Source organism: Haemorhous mexicanus, chromosome 9 (assembly GCF_027477595.1).
Source record: "Haemorhous mexicanus isolate bHaeMex1 chromosome 9, bHaeMex1.pri, whole genome shotgun sequence".
NCBI classification, from domain to species: Eukaryota; Metazoa; Chordata; class Aves; order Passeriformes; family Fringillidae; genus Haemorhous; species Haemorhous mexicanus.
In genome coordinates this window covers 19,778,234-19,802,053 of record NC_082349.1, presented here as the reverse complement: position 1 = coordinate 19,802,053, position 23,820 = coordinate 19,778,234, and the positions used below count along the sequence as shown (strand labels likewise).

At 39.7% G+C, this 23,820-nt stretch overlaps 1 protein-coding gene and 2 long non-coding RNA genes across 4 annotated transcripts in view; 1 reads left to right on the top strand and 2 right to left on the bottom strand.

Annotated features, from left to right (window-relative positions):
• The window catches only part of COL11A1 (collagen type XI alpha 1 chain), a 137,590-nt gene that overhangs the window by 78,391 nt on the left and 35,379 nt on the right, over nt 1-23,820 (top strand). For both annotated transcript variants that reach the window (XM_059854410.1, XM_059854409.1), the window contains exons 32-41: nt 1,787-1,840; nt 3,970-4,014; nt 4,145-4,198; nt 4,288-4,332; nt 16,804-16,857; nt 17,690-17,743; nt 19,190-19,243; nt 20,177-20,284; nt 21,067-21,156; nt 21,431-21,484. In XM_059854410.1, the coding sequence (XP_059710393.1) occupies nt 1,787-1,840; nt 3,970-4,014; nt 4,145-4,198; nt 4,288-4,332; nt 16,804-16,857; nt 17,690-17,743; nt 19,190-19,243; nt 20,177-20,284; nt 21,067-21,156; nt 21,431-21,484 (612 nt within the window). The remainder of the gene's footprint in view (nt 1-1,786; nt 1,841-3,969; nt 4,015-4,144; nt 4,199-4,287; nt 4,333-16,803; nt 16,858-17,689; nt 17,744-19,189; nt 19,244-20,176; nt 20,285-21,066; nt 21,157-21,430; nt 21,485-23,820) is intronic.
• LOC132330788 (uncharacterized) lies at nt 6,998-7,941 on the bottom strand. Its single transcript, XR_009487433.1, has 2 exons — nt 7,168-7,941; nt 6,998-7,096 (listed from the first exon to the last, which is right to left on the bottom strand). It is a non-coding gene; the product is annotated as an uncharacterized LOC132330788 (long non-coding RNA).
• Nucleotides 15,931-16,357, bottom strand: LOC132330786 (uncharacterized). The gene is made up of 2 exons (XR_009487432.1): nt 16,101-16,357; nt 15,931-16,029 (listed from the first exon to the last, which is right to left on the bottom strand). It is a non-coding gene; the product is annotated as an uncharacterized LOC132330786 (long non-coding RNA).

Here is a 23,820-nt window from a genome sequence, read left to right as displayed (position 1 = left end):
TTTTACATAATTCAGTTCTAAGAACAAAAATTATGTAACATTTCAAATTAAAGTTGATTGATTCTTTTTTCAATAAGAAATCAAGAACTTCCTTGCATTAAATTTTTTTCACATTAAAATTGAAAATAGTTCTCAAGCTGCATTCACTGTTGCTCTTCCAATTTTTTACTTAGATTTCCAAGAAAGACTAATGACAGCTACAATAGATAATTCACTAGAGACTTCTTTGGAAACTGAGTCACAGGCCAGCTCAATCTGACATGAGGTAGTGAAAAAAAAGCAGCAGAAAAATATGTTAGCAATGTAAAGCAAAGAGGAAATCTTGTCCTAGTACTGTCAAGAAAGTTGACATTCTTTTTGTTGATACTTACTTGCTTTTCATTAATTTTTTTTCTAAGAATTTTTTTAGAGTACCACCTTTATCTGATAATTTTCAGTACACTTTTATTTTTCTCTAATCCAGTCCCTCTTGATTAGTACAGTTGCAAAAACTAATGTACATGAAAGATATTTACAACCAAGTCATGACTACTAGTGCCCCATCATTTGGTCTGGATTTTTTCCAGCCTTTTAATTTTAAAGAGCATGCTTGAGCTTCACAGACTAGAATTTTTATTTTTATTCTTATATAAAGTTTTAACTTGTGAAGAATTAACAAGAAAGGAAATGAAAGGAAAAGGAATATAAAAGGAAAGGGAAGGAAGAAAAATACTGCTTTTCTGCCACCAGTCAATATCAGTAAGGGTTTCATTAGAATCTGTGTTAGTGAAGTTGTACTGCCCCTAAGTCTTTTCTGGATAATTTGAATGGTTATGTAAAACAAGATTCATTAGAGGAAAAACAGAAGTAAGAACAAGAGAAAAAAAAAGTTCATTTCAAAGAGAACCAAGAAGTTATATTTTAGGTTTTTGTTATATGCATTTAATTTGCCACTAAGATGCTAACAGCAAGCTGCACAGGCATAGATGCATTGTGACAGCAGGGACTCTGGCTAGTAAATTTTAGTGGCTGACCAAACCAAACACTCTCTACATTTTTATCCTCAGTCAGTTAAAACTATATTTTCCCACGATTATTATCTCTTTGATCCCAAGTTCCTTATGAAAAATTACCACCTTGGCAGGTAAAATGTCTGCTGGACCTCTCTGCCAGAATCAAATAAGAAAATAGCACTGTTCCCATTGGACTGGGCAGTTAGCAGAAGGAAAGGGGAGGAAAAAAGGAGGAGCAATAGAGCTGGGAGCAGTTTCAAGTCAGATCATCTCATAAATTCTGCCTATGTATGAGTTGCATGGATCAGTTAAAAGAAACTGTCCATTGTTTGGTTCAGAGTGAGTAAAGAACTTGAAGTAATTAATTTACAGCTCAGCAAAGTGAGTAGAGTATGTGGCAAATCCTTACCATTTTTTTGAATTATTTTTTAAAATAATTATCTTACAGTGAGGCAACAAGGCCTTGTTTTTTTTGTCTTCCTTATGATACAGTTAATTATTACTTTCGTGCTTTAAAAAAAGGTGCAGATTTAATAAATATTTTATTGTCTAATAAGATGACAAATAATGTCCATTCTATACATTGATTTTTTTTCTTAATGCTTTCTGGACATGAGGCATCATGGTAAGTTTATTTACAGCTTTCATAAGTTTATTTACAGCTGTTGCAGTTGCAAGTTTGACATGTTCAATGTACATGACTTTGGAGTTGTGCTTTATGTGTCTATTAAATGTTGGCTCTACCACTCTTTTGCTCTTGATATCTCTGACATTTGCATTGATTTCTTGCATAGGGCTCAACTGGTTTCCCAGGATTTCCAGGTGCTAATGGAGAGAAGGGTGCAAGGGTATGGTAATTCATTCTTGCATAAGACTTTATTAGCTTTTAAAATTCAGTGATGGGGGAAAAGACTAAAACCTAAGGATACAAGTTGCTATCTAAAGAATGATAAAATCAGACTTTTCACATTCAAGATGGACCTCTGTCTTTATGTGTAACAGGGCATACTGAGGCACTACTTGCAATTCTTTAAGGTATTAATCTAAATATACAAGAACTTGTACACTTTCATGCTGCACATAATGCCATAATTATATAATTTGAGAAAGAGAATAAAAATCACCTTTGCTGAAGGGCTTGGGAGGTTTTTTTTGGACAGTGTAGCTGGGTGAGTTGGCAAGAACTATTTTCCTGTATCCCATGAATTATCCTGCTACCATGCAATTTACCCTCAAGGAAATTCAACTTGTATTTCATAAATATTCTGACTTGCCACAAGGGGGTTTTTTTTAGGCTTAGCTTCAAAAAGGCAAAATATACCAGGCAAGATGAAGAATGTGTACTGTTACAAGTATTTTAAAAAAAAGTAAAATTACATCTTCTGCTGCTTTGTTTGTTTGAAGCAGGTGAGGGGAAATGTGTTATGTATGTTCCTCAAAATATAAAACTTAAAAATAGATTAGAAAGAAGGTCACTGTGCTGTTGTCTCTAAAATTCAATTGAATATAGCAGGGTATGTTAGAAAGATGGTGAAACTAAGAGATGAGTCAGAATTCATAGCTAATAGCAACATCAAGACAAACAGGTAATATATATTGTTATTATTCTTAAAGCAGAAATTCATTATTTTAACATTAAATATATGAAATCAAATAGCACTTGCATTACTTATGTAATGCAAATGTTTAAATTGTTCTTGCATTATTTTAGCTAGGATAAAGATGTGTTGTTATGTACAGGCACAAACAACAAAGCAATGCTCAGTTCATATTGTGAAAAAATGGGGCAACTGCAAATAAAGGCAGCAGAATGAAAAACAAAAAGCAAAATGATAGAATCAAACAGGAGTCTTGAAATCATAAAAAGCTTCCTGTATTGATCTGTTTTCAGGCCTTCATGAAGCTTTAAGTTCAGCTAGGGTATTAACCACATAATGAATACCATCAAACTGGTGGTACACTGAAACATTATGCTGATCATCAGTGAGCCCATAACTGCAGGTTTGGTGATGAGAATCAGATATTATTGTTAATCTTGCCTAAAGGGTTATCATGGTGTTTTATGCTACCACGCATACACATACTAGGAATGACAGTCCGTGTCCTTGAGAAGATCACAGGCTGAGTAGCATTTCAAAAACAGCACATAAATTTTATTCTGATAAGTGAAATAAAACCAACAGTAAAAAAAACCCAAAAACCACCCTGCCAAGAAAACAGGTGAATGCATTTAATTCTTTTCTGATAAAGGGAAGCTTTGTTCCAGGACATCTCTGGTAATTTTTTGGTTGCTGGTTTGTTTACCTCAAAGATTCAAAAGTACCAGACATCAGGTTCCTTTCTCTACCTGAAAAATACTTTCTTGAATTTTAAGATTCTTTGCATTACAATGCACAGCAATTCCAGTGCAGAGCCGAAAGAAAAAATCACGTTCAGCATGACTAGGAGATATATTTGAGCAAAAAGGAAGGACTGGTATTCTGGCAAGTTCTGAATCTCTGTCAAGTGTGCATAATTTTGGTAGGCATTACAGTGCCCATTTCTGGTATAAATGAAGAGAGGTCTGCCCTTTCTTTTCTCTATTAACCTGTGGAGCGGTCCACGAACCCAGGAACTTTGATTTTAAGGCTGTTCACAATGCCAAGTCCTTTAGACTACTGCAGAGGGGCTCTGCTTGTTGTGTGCCACCTTCAATACCATTTTAATGTGATTTAAAATGTTCTAATGCCTCTGACAGAATCTGACTCTCAGGTAGATTTAGTGAATTTAGCCACAAGTACCAGTGAACTCAGAAAGATAACCAATTTTATCAAGGACCATGATTCTGTAAATTGAAATGCAAAGTAGATAGTTAAAGGTAAAATAACATTTAAACCTAAGGGAGTTGCTCTCTGCCTCCATTTAAAAAAAAAAAAAACAACTTTATCTCACCAATAGAGTGCCTGCTAAGATGATTCTTGTGAACTTTTCTTTCCAGGGGTTGCATGGCAAACCAGGCCCTAGAGGACAGCGAGGACCAACAGTAAGCTCTTTTGATTTGCAATTTAGAAGCTTCCCTGGGTAAATTGCATCCACTATACTGTGACAGATTACTTTTATTAGATTATAATATCCAGTATTTATCATCAAGTGCATCTGTGTTAAATTGACAGGGTCCAAGAGGCTCAAGAGGTCCCAGAGGTCCCACTGGTAAACCAGGTCCAAAGGTAATTGTCAAACACACTGTATAGATTGGCTAGAGGCTGTTTCTTTTAAATAAATGTAAATCCTTGAACATACTCCCTTTCCTTTCCAGGGCACTTCAGGCAATGATGGTCCTCCTGGCCCACCAGGCGAAAGGGTTTGTGAAAGTCATCTTTGTACATGTTTTTCCCCCTATAAAGGAGTGTGATTTGATTTGTTTTCAGTTCTCCCTCCCATATCTCTGTGCTGCTTTGACCAGGGTAACCAGAACTAACAAAACTTCAGTTCCAATGATGCTTTTCACAAAGTTATGGATGGGCTGGCTGAAGTTTGCCTAAAGCTTCTTCCAACTGTATCTCAGTTACACACAGAACACAGAGAGTACACACACACTTTGTGTTACATCCATGCACTTTGTATACATTCCTGTGAATTACAGGTGTGCTCACAGCTTAGCCTCTTCAGAATTCCTCACCTACTGCAGCTTACTGCCTGTTCATTGGCTTAGCAAACACTCAAGCTACATCCAGAAGATTCTTTTCTGAAGCAGCTGAGTTTTTTTGTTCTGATCAGCTAAGAATTCCCTTCAACCCATTTTCTGCAAGCTTCAGAAGTCCTATTGTTCTCTCTAAAACAAAATTTTCTGCTTGCTATTATCTTACCAATCAGTACACAAATCCACTACATAGCTCATTGTACAGTGCTATAAAGAAAAAAGAGTATTAATAAATCGTTTTTGTAATGGCAGCACTTGAAAACCAAGTCAGTTTGAGTGGATGAGCTTTCTGCCAGAGCATTTTTGCAAAGCCTAAACTTTTCTTTTGTAATCATATTTCATTAAACTGCTAATCTTTTTCGTACAGGATGCCTAAAGCTCTTCTCCCAGTATCCACAGCAAGGTCCCAGTGTTCTGTAGGAGTGTATTCTTCAGGAGGGAGCTCCCTGTGCACTTTCCCCAGCTCCATAGTGTCACTTTTTTTGGCATTAGCTAGAAGGTAGGATGGAGAGAACGAGGCATAGACCAAGAAAGAAAATGTAGGTTGCTTTACACTGAGGAGGATCAGAGGCAGCCTACCAAAAGGGGAATAGCAGATCCTTGTGGAAGTTTTCTGACAGCTCCAGGAGTTTGCGAGGGGGAGAAGTTGTGGGGGTACTAAAACAGTGAGCAGATCAATCCAAGATGAAGGCATCCCTGGAGAGAAATTGATAAAAGCAAAGAGATGAAGAATCATAAAGCAACATGTTTCCCATCACTTGTGTAATATAAGTGTGAGGTATCTATTTGCTTCCCAAGAGGGGTGTCAGCCAAAAAATAAAACTCTCATCTCTACTCCTCTGAGACTATTTCAGCTACCAAACATGAAAATAATAAATAATCTATCCCGTGTAGCTACTATTGAAATGAAATTGAATAACAAGAATGAAAATGTAATTTTGATAGCATGCTGTTAGTATTCTAGTGCTTTTTCTCACATAATCCATCAATCCTCGGACTTGAAACCTGCAAGCCATATTGTGAATGAAACGAAAAATGTAAAGTTTTTTCCTTAGAAAGCCTCAAAGCTTGAAAATAGGGGAAATTGTTGAGAAAGAAGGTGCCTTTAAATGTAAAATTTCAAGTTGTGTTCCTACAACTTAATTTCTTAGACCTACCAATTTCATTCAGGTATTTTGTAGCTGAGTCAATTTTATTAGTTTTCCTCTATAAAGCTCCACTTTATTTTATTTTATTTTTTAAGCTTTATGTTATACCCAGAAACAAATGAGGAAAGTTAATTTGCTCACAGATATGGAGTACTGAAAAACAACCCAAAATCCCGTGTGGAATATATTTGTGTGTTATGAAGGGTTCAGTAACAGACTTATACATCTTTTCAGAAAAAAAAGATTATAGATGGGCAGTAAGATCACAAAGATTTCTCCCTTTGCCTAGCACTTCTTAATTGATTCAGATTTAGCATTTCAGTATAATAGAAGTCTGCCCTGGAATAAGATTTATTTAAGATCAAATTCTCCCAGGCTGGGCACAAGGGATCCTCTCCCCAGCTACATTTGTGCACTGCTTTGCCCACTACAGGAGGCAGCTTTGCCTCCTGCAAGCAAGCCTGGGCTCTAAGGAATGAAGCTTATGGAACTCCCAGGAGCAAAAGGGTAGAATCGTTTGGGAGATGTGGCCTCCTGCTTCAAGTCTTTTGCATCAAACCAACATTTTTAACATATGTGGACAGCTGATGTCATAGCAAACCTGCACATCATACACTGTATAGAATAGGATAAAGTCTTGCACATATGGCATGGGTACATAACTCAGCTGTGGGACCATGTAAAAGGAATAAGACTCTTAAGATTTCACTTAGTACACTAAAAACTTAAGAGCAATAAGGATTTTCATAAGCTGACATAGTACCTTTCACAGTGTCAACAGTAAATTTGTAAAGCTGGCCTCTGGGTTTTTTTTGATAACAAATGCAGAAAGAGTCATGTAAGCTAGCACTTAGTGTAAATATCTATGATACAGGTATTTCCATGTGAACATCCATGCATGTACTCCTGCTTACAATGCACTAAGTCAGTTGATCATCTTTAGCTACATTTGCAAAATCACGCTGCATGAAAATTTTCTCTCTCCATATATCTGCATATATACAAAACTATAAAAATAAAATGTTCATATATCATGGGATTTTTCAACTATTTTTCATAATAGCAAACATGCTGTATTTAATCTGAGCTAACTCTGAAAAGTTTATTCTTTTCAGAATTTTGTACTGTTGTACTGGTTTTGTTGCCCGATCCGAGTAGAAAGACACAAAACAACAAAGTTGTTTTATGCGGTGCTTTATTGAGGGCCCTGGGGACCTGAGGACTATTGTCCAAAGTCAGAGCCCCAATTTGCCACAGAATTTACAGGGTTTATATATCTTTCTTAACATGATTGCTTCATTTACTCCATGTGCATTGCTAAGCATTTTTAATCAACGTCATGATACACCCAACATCTCCCTGCACACTTTTAGAGATAGCATACAGAGATTTATTAGGTACACCCTGACATCCGTTACTCAGCCAAAAGGTGCATTCCATAGATAAGGTTTAGTACATTTTCTAGATAATACATCTTCCGATCTACCTGGCACTAAAGCACTAAAGTTCACTTGAAGTTTACCGGGCCTATGAGGCCTTAGCATAACTACTGCTACTTATGCTAACTTTATATTGTTTCACTAATCTAGGCATCTGTTAACTAGAATATAAGTTTCAATCATTTCTGCAACAAGTCCCCCCTTTTGAGCATTCTTCAGATCTTCTGCAAGGATGCTCAACCTTCAGCTTCGGTTCTTCTAGGAAGGGCAGGAAGGGCCACCTCTTCGTATTTAGGCGGGGGAATTCCCAATCCGTAGTTTCTTCCTATAGCTTTTACCAATCTTCGGGTTCGTCTTGTTTCCTTGGTTATTATTCCTAAAACACACTTATATGCTATCTAAGCAACAATTAGTACAATCACAAACAACAATATATATTGCAGTATTGACGATATCTAACCAGAAACCTGAAGCCCCATTGAGTCTAACAAGGCTCCTATCCAATTGTGCTGGGCCTCCTTTTCAATTTCCTTTGTTCCAGATTCCACTATTTCTAGTTGGGAGATATCTTTTTCTACCTCGATTGTTACATTTGGGATATGGATGCAACAGTGGTCAATTCTTTTGTTCAAATACCCACAGACTCCATGCTCCTTCAATAACAACATATCTAGAGCCATTCTATTTTGGAGAGTCATACGGGAAGTAGCCTGCAACTGTAAGTTCAAATCAGTGAACCTTTTTCTAGTTGCTACTGCCAGTCTCTCTGTTTGTCCCAGTAGCTTAAACAACATTTCTCTATTTCTATATGTAGCTATTGGTGCAAACAAAGATTCCAATGCCCATCTAAACTTCACCCCGCTGTCTGGTTCATGCCATTGATCTTCATCTCCTAATAAATTCAAATCATCATCAATTTCTCTCTTTCTCTTAGTCCCTGATTCCCTTAACTTAGACTGTTTCCACAAAGGACATAGCGTTGGTATTCCCAAAGTTACTTGTGTCACTGGTCCGTCCAAAGGGAGATGAGTGGTCCACTGTCCATGTTCTATTACTTACACCAAATTTCCTGGACTTCTGAGTGTAGTTGTTCTACAGGAGACCCTTCCATAAAATCCATTCATAAGGGGTTTGCCTGGTACTGTATGATTGTATTTCCTACATTCACATCCCCATTTCAAAAGGACCCTTACCGGGACTAGGCTAATTTGATCCCCTGGAGTATCACATGTATAAACTTCTGTACAATTCCAGTTTTCCTTTGTTATCACCCTCTCTCTAGTTGAGGTATATATCTCCGACACTTCGTCATGTGATTGGTTTTTACTTCCTGACCACTGTACACACCAATCAACAGGCCCAATATAACTATAGTGTTCCAGCAAACTTGGACCCCAAATTGCCTCCCAGTGGTCCCATATGGGCTGTTCTTGTGTCATATTATGACATTGCATTTCCCGGGATAATTGCTTCCTCTTGATTTGTTGGTCTTGCTTATCAAAACACCAACTATAATTTCCTAATCTTCCATACAATCCAGGTTTTGGTTCGTATCTACCTCTTTTTTCCCGACAATCTCAAATTGATGAATATCTCCATACAGGGGAATAGCCTTCTTTAATCTCTACTACCTCCTTCTCCACAACCTCCATTTGACACATAACTGTCATGTTCCCTTGTATTGTTGGAGGCATTGGGACTGGAATCACTCCCCATGGAATAGGTTCCCCAGCTGCCTGTGGGAGCGGAAGACATGCTGTGATTCGTGAGACATTTTGTACTGTCCCAAAATCTCTGATCAATCCTACTATCAGATTTTCTTGTTCCTGCTCATTTTGAATAGTGATATTGGTTTCTCTTACTCCTCTTGGTTTCCTTCGAGTGAGTGAGACCATCGTCCTTGAATGTCCCCACTAAGAATCCTTGCTAATCCAGCACCAGTAATATCCCTCGTCCTCAGGCTGTACGTCCTTGATTATAAGGATGACAGTTTGGTCTGATCGTTTTTCCCTGCGATATTTCCCTTCCTTGTCCCATATATTGTTTCCCTTAAACCACCATCTATATTCAATAAACTGTACATCTCTTTCTATCTTACAGACTAGAATGACTGCCTTGTTCCGTACTGCTCGAAATATTCCACGTGTTGCTTTAACCCTTTCTCTCAAATGTGCCTTAGCTATTGACGATCGGATACCATAGTCTGCATCTAATCCACACATAACTAAACACAGATAACGCCCTTCATCCATGCCTTGTTTAGGGCCCGAAATGTTTAACCACCTAATTCTTCTGTCCCCTACTTTCCACCAACTCACCCCCTGGTCAATTTGTTCTCACATTTGTTGTTGTTCTCTCCACCACTTAACCTTCACATCTTGTTTACATGCTTCTGTCAGCGTGAATGGGCAATTGAGCTTTAACGGGGGACCGTCCCACATGTCTTGAATTGCGGATGTTGGCTTAACTGACACCGATTCCTGAGAGACAGTTCCTTCCCGTAATCTCTAAGATACCACCCTCAATTTGATTTTCTTATAGTCAAAGCTATACTTAATTTGCACTATACACATATAGATTTCCATATCTTCCTTGGTTACTTGCTTTAATTGTAATGTGGTATTTCCTTTCTGTGCATCCCTATCCCAAACGGTAGTAAAACTTGCCTTGGAGTACTCAGCTCTTTGTTTCCAGAATACTCGTAAATCTCGGGCTTCAGCTTTCTGGTCATTGGTAACAGCACAGGTCAGATTCACATCCATCCCTTCCATGATTCCGACAACAGATTCTGAAACAGTAACAACCACAACACCTTGAGTAGGTATCAATTTCATCATTACCAGTAACAGAATAATTAAGAATGCGGCTTTGCGCGAAATATCATTCGCGTCGGGGAGACCATCTGAGCCTCTTATTGTGTTGGAATTTTCTTGACTCGAGTGTAGTGGATCCAGGTGTCGATTCCCGCCACCTTTACTGCTGTATATGTCGTCAGGATCACCTGGTAAGGACCGTCTCATGTTTCTTTCAGTGGATCAGTAAACCAGTTTTTCACATACACTCGGTCACCAGGCTGGATGTCATGGACGGGGTTCTCCAGTGGTAGAGGTCGGTTCCACTGCAGGGCTCTCCGTAGGCTGTTGAGAGTTTTGTTTAGTGACATTACATAGTTAAATATCACTTGATCCCCTTGTACATGCAAATCTCCCATCAGTACAGTAGCATGATAAGGTTTCCCATATAGAATCTCATAAGGACTTACTCCCAACCTCTCTCTGGGCTTTATCTTAATTCGCAATAGAGCTAACGGTAATGCTTGCGGCCATTGCATTTTAGCTTCCTGACAAATTTTCTTAATTTGCCCTTTCAATGTTTGATTCATTCTTTCAACCTGACCACTTGATTGAGGTCGCCAAGGTGTGTGCAAGTCCCATGATATGTCCAGCATCCTGGCTACTGTTTGAACGACTCCAGCTATAAAATGTGGACCTCTATCTGACGATAACCCTAGAGGTACTCCAAACTTGGGAATTATTTCTTTGAGCAATGTCCTGACCACTTCTTTAGCCTGATTTGTCCTACAGGGGTAGGCTTCTGGCCATCTTGAAAAAGTACAGACATACACTAATAAGTATTTGAAATTCTGTGCTTTTGGTAACTCGGAAAAATCTACCTGCCAATAATCTCCTGGTTCCGGTCCTACCTGTAGTTTCCCCAGTTGAATTTGTTTCCTGACAATCGGATTGTTTTTCAAACAGACTGGGCACATTGCATTCACCCGTTTTGCAAGTGTTAACATCTGGTTCGAAACTATCTCTCTCCGTAAGAATTTTACGAGCATCTCCGCACCCCAATGGCATTTGTTATGTTCTGTTTCAAGGATGACTTTCATTATTTTTGCTGGTACCACTACTTGTCCCGTTGTTGTCACATACCATCCAGTCGTATTCTTTTGTGCATTCAATAACGTTGCCAGCTTCTCATCGTCTGTTGTGTATTTGGGTGCCTGGTTTAGGAAGGGATTCACTGGGCTTACCTTGACAGGTATTAATGCCATCTGAGTCCATACTTCTCGTGCCACCTTTCGAGCTGTCACATCTGCCAAATCATTTCCACGATAAATTTTTCCTTCTTCCTTCCGATGTCCTCTTACGTGCATTACCGCAACTTTTGTCGGCCTGTGTACTGCTTCCAGCAAGGCTAGGATTTCTTCTTTGTATTTGATAGAAGTTCCCTGTGAACTGAGTAGTCCCCTCTCCTTCCACAATGCCCCATGTACATGGATTACCCCGAAGGCATATTTAGAATCGGTCCAAATGTTAACCTTCGTTCCAGTACTCAGAATAAGGGCTCGTGTAAGCCCAATTATCTCTGCCTTCTGAGCTGAGGTGCCAGGAGGTAAAGCTTTTGCTTCTACCACCGTATGAACAGTCACCACGGCATACCCTGCATACCTGGTACCACTTTCCACATAGCTTGATCCGTCCGTAAACAGTTCCCAATCTGGATCTTCCAGTGGTGTGTCCTTAAGATCTATCCGACTCGCGTATACTTGCTCGATAACCTCTACACAATCATGCGCCAATTCCCTTTCTTCCTGTTCACTGCGGAGAAATTCTGCTGGATTGATATGATTAGTTATTTTCAATTCTACATCATCCTGCTCTCTCAATATGGCTTGGTACTGCAGCATTCGGCTAGATGATAACCAGTGACCCCCCTTTTGTTCTAAAACAGCCAGTACCATATGGGGCACAAATACCTCCATTTTCTTGCCCATTGTCAATTTTCTGGCTTCTTGAATGAGGATCACCGTGGCCGCAACCACCCGCAAGCACGACGGCCAACCAGCACTAACTGTGTCCAGCTGCTTCGAGAAGTATCCCACCGGGCGTTTCCATGACCCGATCCGTTGAGTTAACACTCCCAGAGCCAATTTTTGTCTCTCGTTCACGTACAACTGAAAGTCCTTGCTTAGATCCGGGAGCCCTAAAGCCGGGGCCTCCTTCAGGGCTTGCTTTAAATTCTGAAAGGCATTCTTCTTTAACCTGTCCCAGTTCAGCTGTGGTTCCTTCAGGGCCTCATACAATGGCTTTGCTAATAACCCAAAATTCGGAATCTACAATCGACACCATCCTACCATCCTCAGGAAAGATCTTAATTCTTGATGACTCTTCGGGAGCGGGATGGCGCAAATGGCCTCCACTCGGTTGATTCCCAACCGTCTCTGACCCTGAATGATTTCACAACCCAGGTAAATCACACTTTCCTTTACTAGCTGTGCTTTTTCCTTTGATACTCGATATCCAGCCTGGCCCAGCATGTTCAACAATGCTATTGTAAGTTTCAAACACAGTTCTTTCTCTTCAGTGGCTAGAAAAATATCATCGACATACTGCAAAATCACGTATGAGGACGGTGAGTCTCTTACCTCAGTCATCTGCCATCCTTCTAATTCTTTTGCCAACTGATTCTCAAATATCGAGGGACTGTTTTTAAATCCTTGGGGAATTCTCGTCCAGGTGAGTTGCTTCTTACGACCGGTGTCTGGGCTTTCCCATTCGAAGGCAAAATATTTCTTACTTTGCAATGCCAAGGGAATGCAGAAGAATGCATCCTTCAAATCAATCACAGTGAACCATTTAAATTTTTCAGACACAGATGTTAACAGAGTATATGGATTTGCAACCACCGGGTGAATATCCTTAACAATGTTATTAATTGCCCGTAAATCCTGTACCAATCTATACTTACCGTTAGGCTCCTTTACGGGGAAAATAGGGGTATTGTATTCTGATTCACATTCTTCCAGTATTCCTTGTGTTAAAAATTGGGCTATGAGAGGAGCGACCCCCTTTTTGGCTTCAAGTTTAATAGGATACTGTTTTATATTCACAGGTTGTGCCCCTTCTTTTAATTCTACTATTACTGGTTGAGCAGCTTTGGACTTCCCCGGGACTCCTGTCTCTCATACCCATGGTACCACAGCCTGTTCCACCTCCTCAGGGATAGGGGTGGGTTCTACTTCCTTGATCACAAATAATTTGGCTATTTCTTCCTCAGGGACTTCTACTTTAACTCTTCTATCCTCAAACAGAATTTTCATATTCAAAAGAGATAGCAAATCTCTTCCGAATAGTGACTTGGGGCAATTGGGCATATATAAAAATTGATGATCTAACTCTTTTCTTCCAAATCTTAAATTTAATGGCTGTAGGAACGGTCTTTCTTCCAACTGGCCCATTGCTCTTACTACTTGCACTGTAGTGTCACTGATTGGTCCCAATCGTTTATTTAAAACCGAATAAGTGGCCCTAGTATCTATAGTAAATTCCTGCTCTTTCCCTTCAATTTCTAACTTAACCTTCAAATCCTGTTCTATTCAGCTCTGATTTTGATAGTTTCCCAGGACCATAGCTTGAGCGACATCTCTTGGAGTCATCGGGTAGCTTGCTGGCATACTGCTATTCATTCTCACCCCGTTCATCCCGTTCCTTACCGGACATTCGTTCTTCCAATGGCCTATCTGGCGACAAAAGGCACACTGGTTGGGTCCCAGAATTTGTCCCCGTCCCCCTGTATTTTGAAATCCTCCCCTACCGCGACCCATTCCTCGGCCCCGCATAGATCCACCTCTACCCCTCCCTCTATTTCCAGTTTGCTGAATTACTGCTAGAATCCCTGCTTGCTGCCTCTTGGCAGTCTCTTTTTCCCTATTGTTATATACTTTCCAGGCTACCTCCAGCATTTTATCCAAGTTGCGGGTATCCTCTCTCTCTAATTTCTGTAACTTCTTTCGGATATCATCTTGAGATTGTCCCATAAAGATTAATGCAAGCTGTAGCTTCCCTGGCTCATCCTCTACTTCCAAATTAGTATATTTTCTGGCAGTTTCCTTCAGTCTCTCTAGGAATGCTGATGGGGACTCGTTTTTGTCCTGCCTTACTGAATACAGTTTAGACCAATTCAATGTCTTGGGCATACCGGTTCTGATCCCTTCCAGCAACAATTCCTGGTATTCTTTAATTGCACTCATACCCCCGCTTGTATTCGGATCTCATCTCGGATCTTCACTCGGGACCAAATCATTAACAGTTCCTTCTGCTAATTGTAACCTTATAGCCTCTCTAGCTCTCTCTTTTGCTGCTTTTAAAACCATCTCCTTTTCTGTGGAATCCATCAATGTGTCCAACAACACCTGCAAATCATTCCAGTCCGGGTTCTGCGTTCTAATTATCATTTTTACCACCCGTGCCATCTTTTCTGGATCTTCCCGATAGCTTCCTGCAGACTGCTTCTAAATAACCAGATCTCCGGGGGAAAAGGGCACCTTTATCAGTACCCTATCTCCTTGGGGTCCCACCGCTTCCCTCAAGGGAGCTATTAACTTGGGTTCCCCAAGATTTCTTCGCCCTTGCTTTGTCCTATTCGCAAGAGGGGTTCTTTGCACATTTCCAGAAGGGCCGGGAGAGGGGGTATGAGGCTGTATTTTTATAGTTCTGCGTTCCTTCTTACTTTCCCCCGGTTTTTCCTCTTCACTATCATCGCTACTACTATCTCTAGGTAGCGGCGGGTATGAAGAAAGGGAAACCGGAGCAGGGGCTGAGGGAACACTTGGAGCCACGAACGGGGATAAATCTTCCTCTAGTCGGGAGGTTAAAGCCAAGCACTGAGTACATTTAGATTTTTCTTTGCACCCTCCGCATTCCGCATTCTTTAACTCCAAAACCATTATTCCACATTCCTTCTGCCACTCCTTTTTCTCCCTTAGGAGATAGAATAAATCCAAGTACGGCACCTCATCCCATTTCTCATTTCGTCTTAAAAACTGCATTAAAAGAGTGATCACCTCATAATCCACAGACCCGTTCACCGGCCACTCCGGTCCTACCCTTTCATATTCCGGCCACCAATGATTACAATAATCAATCATCTTTTCCTTCTCCAAATCCTGATAAAATCCTTCACTCCTCCACCGCTTCAATAAGCAACCTAGCGGAGTATTTCCCGGTATGTTATTGTTAGACTGGGCCATAGTTTTAAACGCTTTAAATGGCATCTTACTTCAATAACCTTACAGCAATCAGCCGCAACCACCAATACACACCAGCACTAACCAGCAAAACTATAAATATCAACAGCTCGACTATTCCAACCATAAACAGCAAAAACAAACAGCAAATACAACACCAAGCACCACCAACAAAACTATAAATATCAATAGCTCAATTATTTCAAACATAAACAGCAAAAATAAACAGCAAAAACAACAGCGTGATTATTATTAGATACCAAACCAACCAAAACCAATCTTGCCGTTTCTCGTCGCCGCGAGTGGCAAGTGCCGGACCTGCGCAGCTTTCGCCGCGTCTGACAGCCGGCGCCTAGGCTTCCCAACCAGACGTCTTAGCCCAATCCTGCGAGGATTACAACCTCGTCTTATGGACAGGCACCCCAATACCAATATCAGAAATAAAGCACCTTCGGGCTTACCTCCTCACAGTCGTCCGACAGGCGCAGGGGTCGGGCACGAACCGATGACTCCCCGAGAATCCCTCGGTGCCGGCGTGGAGTGGATCAGGACGTGAACCGCCCCAGCCACCTTCGGAGTCCTGCCGCGGTCGCCAGAAAACTGTTGCCCGATCCGAGTAGAAAGACACAAAACAACAAAGTTGTTTTATGCGGTGCTTTATTGAGGGCCCTGGGGACCTGAGGACTATTGTCCAAAGTCAGAGCCCCAATTTGCCACAGAATTTACAGGGTTTATATATCTTTCTTAACATGATTGCTTCATTTACTCCATGTGCATTGCTAAGCATTTTTAATCAACGTCATGATACACCCAACATCTCCCTGCACACTTTTAGAGATAGCATACAGAGATTTATTAGGTACACCCTGACATCCGTTACTCAGCCAAAAGGTGCATTCCATAGATAAGGTTTAGTACATTTTCTAGATAATACATCTTCCGATCTACCTGGCACTAAAGCACTAAAGTTCACTTGAAGTTTACCGGGCCTATGAGGCCTTAGCATAACTACTGCTACTTATGCTAACTTTATATTGTTTCACTAATCTAGGCATCTGTTAACTAGAATATAAGTTTCAATCATTTCTGCAACAGTTTGAAATATTATCAGGATTTAGGAATTGCCAAAGATGAATGTTTGACTGAAAGTTAAAAAGATGACCAAGCTATTAACTAAATCCCCTGTTTTATGCAACATGGAAGAACAGTGCTTCTATCTCACAGTTGGTTCCTACTTTATTATGCACAGTTTTAGGGGTAAGATGCAAACATAGCTGAGATAAGTAGTGTTCCTCATTTTTTTACTGGATTCCTACACAAGCACCATTGCTTTCAGGAAATCCCTCCGGTGTCTGTGCATGTGAGTTGTGACTACCAATATTTATGACAGTGGGACTGAGGCTTTATGCTTAAATCCAGACATTACCTGCAGGGTTCCTATATTCTATACTTGAAACAAACTTTTCAATCCAGCTTGAGTAAAACTTCACCAGTTTGGTTGCCTTTAATCCAGGGACCACAAGGGCCTCAGGGACCGGTTGGATTCCCCGGACCGAAGGGACCTCCAGTAAGTATCTCTTTTATTCAGTTTGTGCATAAACAGGAATTGCAGTCTTTGTAGAGTGCCTCTAAAGTAAATCGTTGAAAATTTATATAAGGGGTGCTTTAAGTATAGATTAAAAATGTTGAGCCTTAAGGGTTTGGTCTCACATTTTTAGCATAGTCATTGGTGCAGCTCTTAAGACATTGAGAGTAGTGCACCAAACTGCAAGTCTGCTATGTCCTGCCAGAGACCATGTGACACACTGAGTTCAGACAAAATGCTACTTTGCTGCTGTATATTTTCTTTGAATGATTGATTCTCTGAGGAAAAATGAAGAGGAAGGAGGCATTCATTAGTAGCAGGAACATATAGACTAAATAGCACATTTGAGCTGCTCCCTGAACCAGTCTTGGTGCTTTTCTGGTGTGCCTCTGCTCATGTGCAGTATGAAAGCAACAAAGCACCTGTGATTTTTCTTTTCTCCCATGCATTTGTTATTTTTATTTCCAATTCCAAAACCTGAAATTTCATCAAGTACTTCTGAAATGCTTAGATTTGTGTTGAGTCATTAACCAAAGAAAAATGGAAGTATTAAGGACTTTCCATGATTTCTGAATTTACAAAAATCTATTTTGAATACATTTGCATTTGGCAACAGTCATTCTCCAAGCCATTGTTAAGACACTATCGAAAGGACACAAGGAAAAAATATTATTAAAATCCTAGTTAGCTAATATAGGAGCAGTTTAAAGTTACAAAGACTAATCTAGAAACAAATAGAGATTCTGATAGCTAATTGCACACTTTTTTGAGGATGGCTAAGAAATTACTTGATTTCTGTATTTTATAATTTCAGGGTCCACCTGGAAAAGATGGCTTGCCTGGGCACCCAGGACAGCGGGGTGAGACTGTAAGTAAATGTACTCTGCTGTGTTAGTGTTGTTCTAAAGGTCATGGTTATGTGATCAAAACCAAAGAAATGGAGACAGCAGGGAAAAGAGAAAGTGGCTGGCACCAAGAGCTTACATTACTGCACTTTTCTTGTAGATGGGGCAGGAGAAAGCTTTATTTTGCTCCCATGATACAAGTGTGAGGTTGTCTTTGCTATGTCCAGTTAGTAACATCAGAATGAGATTAAATATTCAATAGAAGTAATTTAGATTAATACCCAGATCTCTATTTAAATTGAGATTTTTCAGACAATTACTATACAGTAGTTTTCTCCCTGAATTCCATGTACCAAAAATAGTAGCATTAAAAAAAGTATTATTGATGATAAACAGCTAGAAAAATGAAAAGTCAAGACCTTTGGAAAGTAGGGTCAGGAATGATTGAACCTATTAAAATTAAATAAAACTTTGAAACTATGTAACTCATCTAAGAATCGCAATTAATAGATTCTGGCATGAAAATCTAAAAATACCATGTAATACTTTTAACTGAATTATCTTTAAAAAACACAATATTTCTGTGTGTCAGAATGTTACTCATATTCCATTAGAAAATAAAAATTCTAACTCAGATTTTTCAGAGCTGGAGAAAGCCATAAATGAATTTATTGAGAAATTTTCTCCTCATGCAGAATGTGTTTTAGGCTCCAGCTTCACTGGAAATCTGTTAGTGACTGCTGAGTCACTTCCACTGCTGGAAGGAGAAGCACAGAGCTTGGAGCAACACATCCCTCTGAAAATCTCTATTTTCTTCTGCTAGTATTGTAGCATTGTCACACTGTAAATGCTTTGCAATGGTAGTGGCTTTTTTGTGGATGAAACATTATTGACTCCTTCTTTGTTCTTTTCCTTTGCAATGATGCAAAGACTGTTGTGTACCATAAGGATCAATTGTTGACATTGTTTGCAATGCAGGATGCTCAAACTTGTTCTTTAGTTTGCTGTTAAAAAGTTACCATTTTCCCTGATCTTTATTTCTTTTCAATTTCTTTTTTTCTCACCTTGACTTTAATGCCCTTCCAACATAATAGTCCATCTGTGTATTTCTTTAAAAAGCATTTTTATGTCAGGCTTTATGATTCATTATATACATATGTAAAAATGTATTTTCAGCTGTCTTTTAGCTGCATCACTTATGCATTCACACTCATCTAATCAAGTTCTCCTAGAGAGATCTGTAAAACTGATGGCAATTTTTACTGCTGTACCACCTCAGAGAGATGGAAGAGATTAATCAGCATTTCATATCCAGGCATACACAGACAAAAAAGATTTCTCTTTTTTATTTTCTGAGAAGAAGGAATGTGTGACATGGAATTTCTCATTCACCTCTTCAGCACAGGAATGAATTTGGCCCTTTTATAACTTGTAAAGGGTTTGTAATAGTCTGTCATTTTTTTCCACAGGGTTTTCAAGGAAAAACTGGTCCTCCTGGTCCTGGTGGTGTTGTTGGCCCTCAGGTACATAATTTCATTTCATAGCTGACTTCATGAGACCAACGTTTAATTGCTACATTATGGATAAGGCAGTTGCTTTTGCTGTATTAAAAGGACCATATCCATGGTTATATTAACTTCTGTAACAAAAGTTGCACAACAATATTAAAAAGCTATATTTGGTAATCATCAGTGATTCCACCAAAAAAATGAAAATATTTGGATTACCTTTCCATTTTGTTTTATGTTTTGATTTGGGATTTTTTTGGTTTGTTGTTTCAGGAGTTTTTTATGTGAATTTTTATGAAATTGTTGGTTTACAGAAGTCAAAGAGACACATTTCTCTACCATTTTAGAAAGAACAATGCTACGTGTGAATTTCTTGCCAGGGAAAAATTTTCCATAACTTCTAGATTGTGGAGAGATAAGCTATCAAAATTTCATTTGATTTAACCTTATTAATTTACAACTTAATCAAGCATTTGGAGCTTATTTAGCTAATTCCCTCAGTGGAACTTTTCTGATAGGGAATCTGAAGAGAGATCTTTCAACTCTCCTGCCTTACAATTCCTGTTATTCAGAAAAGCAGCAGTACAGAACTGTTTCAAGGCAAGAATGGTACATGGATTTCTCTCCTGTGTCCTTTTTATAACCTTCTCCCATGCACGCTGTGTTTGAAAGCTTCAGTGCTTAAGGAACAAGGTCAGGATTTCACTCTTTGGAAGCTGCACAGACGTGTCTGCAGGCAAAATGCAATGCAAGATTTATTTTATAGGACAAAGATATTTTGTAAGTCAGCCTTGCCTGGAGGGAAGGTGAGGAATGTACACTAACCAATGGCAGCACTGTTTGGTAACCTGACAGCTGGATATTGAGAATCTGCTCCTCTCCACTTCCTCCCACACCCTCAAGACATTAAATAACTTCAGGTGACTGAAGTTGTGCTTTTGTGCCTAGGGTCCTACTGGTGAGACTGGACCAATTGGTGAAAGAGGCCATCCAGGTCCTCCTGGTCCCCCAGGTGAACAAGGCCTGCCAGGTGCTGCAGGAAAAGAAGGTGCTAAGGTATGATGTGGCTTTGGGGAACAAACAGGAAGGGACAGATAGACTGCTGACAGTGTGACATTTCAAATCATCATGAAGACATGCAGAATAAAATCAGAACATACAGTGTAAAATTGTGATTGGCAGGTTTCACCCAGAAGGACTTGGAAGACTGGAAGATTCCAATTTTAGACCTGAGTCTGCTTCCACTAAAATAATGAGAATTCTCTTGAGCCAAAAATTAATATTTTTGTAATAAAAGAAAAAGAAAAAATGTTTGCATATAATATGCATTCAATATACTAATCATATTCAATATGTCATACTTAGTAATGACATATTCACACCAAGGTAGAAATTTGTACATTGGCATTTAAAGTCAGATGTATAGTAGTGAATAAAAGGTAGAATTTCACTGAATAAATTTAACTCCTTGCCTAATTTTTGGCTGCCGTTGGGGAACAAGAAAAAATATTACTTATCTAGTGACTATGTAATTCTATTCAATTTTTGATTATAATTGAGTATCAAAATTTTTTTATTGAATGTATCTTTAAACATATTTTTATGGCTTGTTGTGTTTTTCACTATTTGTATTTCAGAACTTGTACTGTATTTTGTTAAAGTTCATTATAAATTTAACCACAGACCATTGTACTGATAAAAGAATTAGTGGGTGAATAGCTGGGGGCACAATCTTTGTTTTCATTACTATAACTAGGATCTGGTAGTTAATTTTCATCGCTCACTGTACACCTAATTTTTAAACGTGTTTTTTAATCAAAATGTAACATGTTTCCCAGGGTGATCCAGGCCCTCAAGGCATTCCTGGGAAAGATGGACCAGCAGGTCTTCGTGGTTTCCCTGGAGAGAGAGGCCTTCCAGGTGCTCAGGTATGATATAAGCACTAGATATAAGCAATTGACATGATATTTCTAAATAAAAGAAACCATGTTTGAACTTCTTTACTTATTAAGTCTTCTACTGTACTTAAAATAAATGCAATGAGAGAACAGAACAAAATATAATTGGCTAGATAAGAAGTAAGGAATTTATTCAGGTTTGTTTCCTTGGATCTCTACATGTTTCCTATTATATGTGTTGCAAAATTACTCTTCAGCTTTCCAGCTTGGTAGACAAGCTTTTTTTTTCCTTTCCATTTTTTAGGGTCCAGCTGGTCTGAAAGGAGGGGAAGGCCCACAGGGTCCACCTGGCCCAATGGTAAGTAAGCATAATAATGTTATTGAAATATAAACAATGTTACCTAATAACCTTTTGACTTCTTTAGATGCTGGGATGTTTGCATTAACACAGTCTGTTAAACAGCAGACAGATCAGACTTCTACTAGGTATCCATACTAATGAACATGCATATATATGGAGGTAGAGGATATCTGAAGCTTTCTGCCACTAGATTCAGTTATGAAATTTACTTGCTGCTCAATAGTGGTCACTTAGTCAAACTGGTTTTGAGATGAGAGAGGAAAAAATCCATGGATAGTGACTCATGGTGTTGTGGTGGGCTTGCCTTGGCTGGATGACAGGTGCCCACCAAAGTGTGCTATCCCTGCCTGTCTCAGCTGGACAGGAGAACACAAGGTACACTGAAAGGCTTGTGAGTCAAGATAAGGGCAGGAGGCTCAGCCACCAGTTACATCATGGGCAAAACAGACTGGGAAAATGAGTTTAATTTATTTTCTATCAAATCAGAGTAGGATAGTTAAGGAGAAACAAAAACCAAGTCCGAAAACACCTTCTCCCCAGGCTTCCCTTCCCGTCCTCTCAGGCTGAACTTCACTCCTGATTTTTGTTTTATCCTGTCTCTAAGCAGTGCAGGAGGTTGGAGAATGGTCCTCAGTTTGTCACACACTGCCACTCCTCCCTCCACATGGGCAGGACTCCTCACACTCTTGCCCTGCTCCAGTGTGGGGTCCCTTGGCAGTGCGGCAGTCCTCCATGAACTTGTCCAACGTGAGTCCTTCCCGGGGCTGCAGTTCTTCATGAACTGCTCCAGCCTGGGTCCCCCCAGGCTGCAGTCCTTCGGGAGCTGGCTGCTCCCTTGTCCCCAAAGGGTCACAAGTCCTGCCAAACCTGCTCCAGTGTGGGCTCCTCCCTCACAGGGCCACAGGTCCTGCCTGGATCCTGTGCCAGTGCAGGCTTTCCACAGGGCAGAGTCTCCTTTGGGATCCTGCTCCAGTGTCCCATGGGGTCCTTCCATGGGCTGTGAGAGGATCTCTGCTCCCTTTCTGTTGTGCATTTTTTCCCCACTTCTTAAATACATTATCCAAGAGGTTCTACCCCTGTCACTAATGGGCTCAGCCATGGCCAGCCCATCGGTCCATCTTGGAGCTGGCTGGTGTGAACTCCACTGGACATGGGGGAAAGTGGCATCTTCTCCCAGAAGTCAGCCCTGTAGTCCCCTGCTAGCAAACCCTTGCCATGCAAACCCAGTACTCCTGTGTTCCCTTTGTACTACTGTGTAAAATCATGTCATGCAGGAAATTTCCTTCTCAGCATTTTAAGCTCAATAGTAGAGTAGAGTATGCTTCAAGTTACCTATTCTCTGTTGTCATGATTTATGCAAAGAAGTTCTACAAGGATGCACTGGCATTCAAAACATGCTACAGTTATTCCCAAATGTGAATTGTGTAGATTTTGACAGTCATCTTGTCAACTCATTTCTTTCATACAGTGCAATTGAGGTTAAAAAAGAAAAGAATCAATCATCACAGCTATTCATGTTAGAAAAAAAAAAGTAATGGAGGAGCTGAATTTCTATGTGCTTCACAAAGCTCTCTTATGTCCTTGCAATTCATATTCAGATTAGAATGCATTAAACAAGGATAAAAATCCTCACATAGTACAGTACAAGTAATATATGGGACTTGAATTCTTAACATGAATTATTGAATTCTTAATATGAATTATTGAATTCTTAATGCCAAAAACCTGAATTTACAGTTCTTAACACTGTGCAGTATATATATATTTCCAAAAGGCACTAAAACAAAGAATGATGGAATGGAATGGAATGGAATGGAATGGAATGGAATGGAATGGAATGGAATGGAATGGAATCTAGCAGGGAGAGTCAAAAGGGATATCATCTTACCCATCTGAAGGACCTCAAATGTTAAAAGAAAGGATGAATCAAAGTCAAGAAAGCATAGACCAGAATAGTCTCTTCAATCTAAAGGTCCTGTCTTGATTTTTTGTTGAAGGAGCCCCTAAGACTGGACTGACCTCTCAAGCAGGTGGTTCAGGAGCAGTGACCCAGAGCCCTTCTGAGCATGCACAGAGCAGCCAGCACAGGCACAGCTGTGTGACACAGCCCCTTTGCCAGCCAGCATTGTCCACACAGGAGCTGTGCCACTCCTGTCACAGTCCTCAGAAAGACACATCACACAAGATATGAGGCAAAAGTACACACCTTATTTATAGTTGTCTTTATTCTGAAATACATATGTCTGAATTGAAATTCAGATGATCCATGTTTTTTTAATTCTTATAGGGTGTGTATAAGTTGGTGTTTTAGTTGAAAACATCAGAGCTGTTTT